The following is a 4,521-nucleotide window of genomic DNA, read 5'->3' on the forward strand; positions in this document are numbered from 1 at the left end:
GGCGGCTAGGGCCAACGCGGCGGTTCCGGTTTATCGCCTCCATCGCCTTGGGGCCGACATGGATCTCGGAGTGGCGGCTCCGGATGTGCCTCCGCCGCCGTGTTGCGTTGAGGTGTTGGGTTTGGTCGCGAGGGTCACTTGGTCACCCACTCGTGTTGGGGCGTGGCCTCGGTGCCGGCGTGGTGCATTCTATGGTGTATGGTTTTCTACAGCTTTTCTGAAGTTGTCTTATTTTTCGTGAAAAAAGTTCTCCTTGTCAACTTAATCAAACAAAGGCGTTACCTAGGTTTGAGGAAATATATAGTTGCAGCTGTGTTTTCCTGTTTGTTCTTCAGGAGAAGTAACTAATGCCAAGGTCTGCGAAAAGCCAAGTGCGCTTGCACCATCTAGTCACCGGCACTCGTTCATCATCGTCATGATTACCAGGAAGGCGCGTGTCTGACTGATCACTTCTTCAGATACTCGTAGAGCATAGCATGTACTACCCATGGGAGATGATGTGATTCGACTGTTTTCAGAGAAACGAAGCAGTGCTCTCTCTCTCCCTTGTTCTCTCTCTCTCTCTCTCTCTCTCTCTCTCTCTCTCTCTCTCTCTCTCTCTCTCTTACTTCTTTTTCCTTTGCAAAGTGCAATGGAAGTCTTAGCTGTATAATTTTTTGGGGGGATAAAGGTTAGCTGCATGATATGGTTCCAGAGAAGCTTGACAACACAAGACACACTCACATCATGTTGCTTGCTTCATGGGGAATTAAAGCACTATCAAGCACCACTGATGCCAGACCAAACCTTCTAATAAGATTCTCGTTAGGCAGCAGCAAACAAATGCGCTAGGATCAGATCATGCATGGGGCTTCAGCACTGACATGACAATCGTGTGTTCAAGTATCCAACACTTCCCACACCACGTATTATGGTGATTCAGCCGGTTAACCAACTTCTGTTTATTTTACTACTACACTGACATATATTAACCCACTTTTTTACACTTTCATCGCTATTTTTGTATTCCCCTAGGCGAAATTAATTTCTTGTCTGACCCTCTCGCAAAACTATTTTAAAATCTGGCCTCTAATTTCGACGGCATTGAGAACATAGTCGAAGTTGTGCAGGTCGGTGCCAAGCCACATGAGGCCGAACTACCAAGAGTGCTTCTTTGTTGTTTTTCCTTGGAGGCCACATGCACAACTTCGGCTCCATTTCTAATATCGCTAAACTAAGGGGTTAGATTCTGATAAACAGTTTTGCCAAGGGGTTAGACAAGGAATTAGTTTTGGCCATGGGTTAGATTTGTCAAAAAAAACCCCCCCCGCTATTTTCTCTAGCAGGTTATAAGGTAAGTTGGCCACTTCTCAGTTCAGCTGCAAAGTGATCCTCAAGTTAACAGCAAACTAACAAGCTATGCACTGGGATTAGACATGAGATCCTTGATGGTTATGCGTAGCTGAATTCATTTCCCCAACAGCAAGACATCAATTTTCTCATTGGTTCAGGGGGGCCACCATGCACACTACACACACTGCAGATCTTGCTTGCTGTGCGTAGCTGAATTCCCCCCACAGCATTAGCCATTTTTGGATCACTTCGCCACATGCTTCCCTGCTCCCCTGCACACCCACAACTGCCATGGCCCCCAACCATAATTGAGAGCTAGTTTTGTCAAACAAATTCACCAATCATTTGTCACACATATATATGGGCCATCCCATTATCAAGAATATGCGCAATCCGCTTCTAGCTAGCCTCTAAATTATACTAGTCTAATCAGAGGCCAGGTTGATGAAGCTACAACCACACACACCATGAATTAATTAGCGGCTCACTTCTTCACTAGCTAATTTTTTTTTAAGTTCTCTCTAGGTACTAGCTGTTGATTCTGTACGTTATGGAACAAGACACAATATCATATCATGAACAGTGAACATGATGAAAGCTACAACACATGAACAAGCGATTAAGTTTCACCTCACCCCACATTGAGGTAGTAACTCAAACTGTCAGGAGGAGAACTACTGACCAATCAGTAACTCACTTCACAGCCTCAATTAATTAAGCTACTGAAACACTAGACACCTAGTTAGACACGATAGAATGAAGAAGAAAAAGGAACAAGATCGAAGCCAGGAAACTGATTAAGCATCATTTTCTGATGGAACAGTGGGATGCAATGCAGCTAAGCTAGAATGATCAGCAAGAATTAACGGTAAACGATCTCGAATCAATTCTCGATGTCGGTTTTACTCGAGCCGGAGCTGCGGCGGGCTCGGGCTGGTGCTCCGGCCGCAGGAGGGGTCTCCATGATCAACGCCGGCGCCGGGCAGATGGTGGTGGTCCTGCAGCTGGTGGTGGCGGCGGGCGAGGGTGTGCTTGTTGTTGTGCATCCACACCTTGAGGACGCGGCGCTTGACGCCGACCTCCTGGCAGAAGCGCTGCACCACGGCGTCCTCCAGCTTCTGCAGCCGCCAACCGACCTCCTCGGCGAACCCCAGCATACGCGCCTTCTGCTCCGGCGTGAACTTGGTCCGGAACCGCTTCCGGGCCGGCGCCAGCGGCCGCGCCGCCTCGTCGGACTCCGAGGTATGCATGGCGCTCAGGGGCATCACCATGCGCGTTGGCGGAGCGTGCGCGGCCATCAGGAGGCCGCCGCGGTGGGCGGCGAGCGGGCTCAGCGGGCCCATGAGGTGGTGGTGGTGGTGCATGTGCCGCGAGCCGGCGCCGTCCGTCTCCTTGCGGTGGAAGTTGCGGTGGCACCCGCAGGCGGAGCACCGGAGCGCGTCCAGCGAGCCGTCCTCGCCGGCCGGCATGAACTCCCCGCACCCGTCCGTGGCGCTGCCGCCGATGGTCGCCGCGTGGTTCTTCAGGCACTCTCGGTACCTCGCCCCTCCCCCGGCTCCGGCGGGCACCACCGCCACGAGCTGCCGGTTCTTGGTGTACTCCTCCTCAGCGCCGGAAGCTGCCATCGCCGGAGACGCAGGTGGCGACAGATGCCGACCATTAGAGCCAGCGTGGTGGTGGTGGTGCTCATGGTGCTGCAGACCGAGGTACGGCGGCGCGGCGGCGTGCATTGGCATTGGCATTGGCAGCTCCCCCTGCGCCCCAGAAAGATCCATGTGATCCTCCCGGCCGGCCTTGATCGTCGTCGTAGCTTCACTCCTCCGCAAGAAGATGCTTCCAGCTCCTGTCCTGCGCTGCTACTGCAATGGCGCACGCGTGCACACACACACAAAAGCGTAAATGCAAAGTTGGGGGGTCATGTAATGATGTATTGCAAACAAGAATCTACCACTCCTTGGGAACCTCAGAAAAGAGGAACAAACACACACATAAAGGTCATAAAAAAAGAAGCAGATTAATCTGTGGCCTCCTAGGGATCTTGGCTACAAGATACTAGTTGCAAATCCCAAAATGGAGATGACTGAAATAAATATTGTGGTTTTAGCTTGGGTTCACCGTGGTAGCTGATTCAGTAGGCTCATCTGCTGTAGCCTAACATGTAGTAATATCCTAGTACATGGACCAGCTAGCCTTTGAGCTCTCCTCCTAATCCTGGCTAATTGCAGGCCCTCCGCTCATTGGCTCAGGAAACAACTCGCAGCTACAAACAAATGAGCTCTGTCCTGCTGCTTCCAACAGTAGTGGACAAACAAACAGAGTGGAAACAAAAACAAAAAAAAAATGAAATGAGAGCAAAGAGTTGACACACAGATGTGGATGATGAACAAACAAACCTTGGACTTGCAGTTGCAGTGTATCAAGGGCTAATCAAATCGATCAGGAGGGCATGCAGAGAGGGAAAGGGAGGGAGGGAGGACCGGAGGAGCCCATGCATGTCTGTCTCTCCTCAAATCTTTGATGCTTCCAACATGGCAATGAAAATTAAAAGGAAACAAAATATTGAGAGTTATGGAGGGAGGCAGTTAGGGATGTGAGTGAGGGAGAGTTATGTCTGAGGTGAAGAAGGGCTTGTTGTCATAACAGAGAGATGAAGGAGAGAGAGGCTAAGAAAAATACTAGTTTCGTATGTGCTTGCTTTGCTTGCACTACCAGGCATCCAAGCTTACTTCACAAATCACAGGGAGGAAGAGAGGATGTGTGGGGGAGATGGAGGGAGGGAAGAGCTACAGGAGCTGAACATTGTCCGTCCCCTCCCTCAACTGAGATTTTTTTATTGCAAAACATTCACAATAATTAATGTTTTTCTGCTTCTTTTCTTCTAAGAGAGGGAGACAGGGCTTTGCCAGAAAACGTGTTTAAACATTTAATCCTATGGCTGGTGTTAATCTGGAAAGTTGAATGTCTCCCATGGTTCAGGTGATCGTGTTTGACTGTTTGCGCCAAGTTGAGATTTACTTTTATTTGTAATACTAATACATGTAGCGTAACAAATATGGCAATAAGCAGAAGCCTAGAGGCAATAACTTCTTCGTCTAAGCAAATGGTTAGTGCACTGTATCTATTTTTCCTTAAATTTTAGATGAAACATTTTGCTGGGTTGACATTGCAAAATAGTGCTAATTCACGAAC

The 4,521-nt window shown here is 49.3% G+C and overlaps 1 protein-coding gene across 1 annotated transcript; it reads right to left on the minus strand.

The window, feature by feature from the left end:
- Positions 1-1,903: 1,903 nt before the first annotated feature.
- On the minus strand, positions 1,904-4,139 carry LOC127299567 (zinc-finger homeodomain protein 3). Its single transcript, XM_051329544.2, has 2 exons — positions 3,726-4,139; positions 1,904-3,191 (listed from the first exon to the last, which is right to left on the minus strand). The coding sequence occupies exon 2, from the start codon at positions 3,105-3,107 to the stop codon at positions 2,235-2,237; it is 873 nt and encodes a 290-aa protein (XP_051185504.1). The 5' UTR covers positions 3,108-3,191; positions 3,726-4,139; the 3' UTR covers positions 1,904-2,234.
- Between the last annotated feature and the right edge of the window lie 382 nt (positions 4,140-4,521).

Source organism: Lolium perenne, chromosome 5 (genome assembly GCF_019359855.2).
Source record: "Lolium perenne isolate Kyuss_39 chromosome 5, Kyuss_2.0, whole genome shotgun sequence".
Taxonomy (NCBI): domain Eukaryota; kingdom Viridiplantae; phylum Streptophyta; class Magnoliopsida; order Poales; family Poaceae; genus Lolium; species Lolium perenne.

Excerpts from the sequence above, each read along its gene's own strand:
- LOC127299567 (XM_051329544.2), bottom strand. The coding sequence starts at position 3,107 with ATGGATCTTTCTGGGGCGCAGGGGGAGCTGCCAATGCCAATGCCAATG.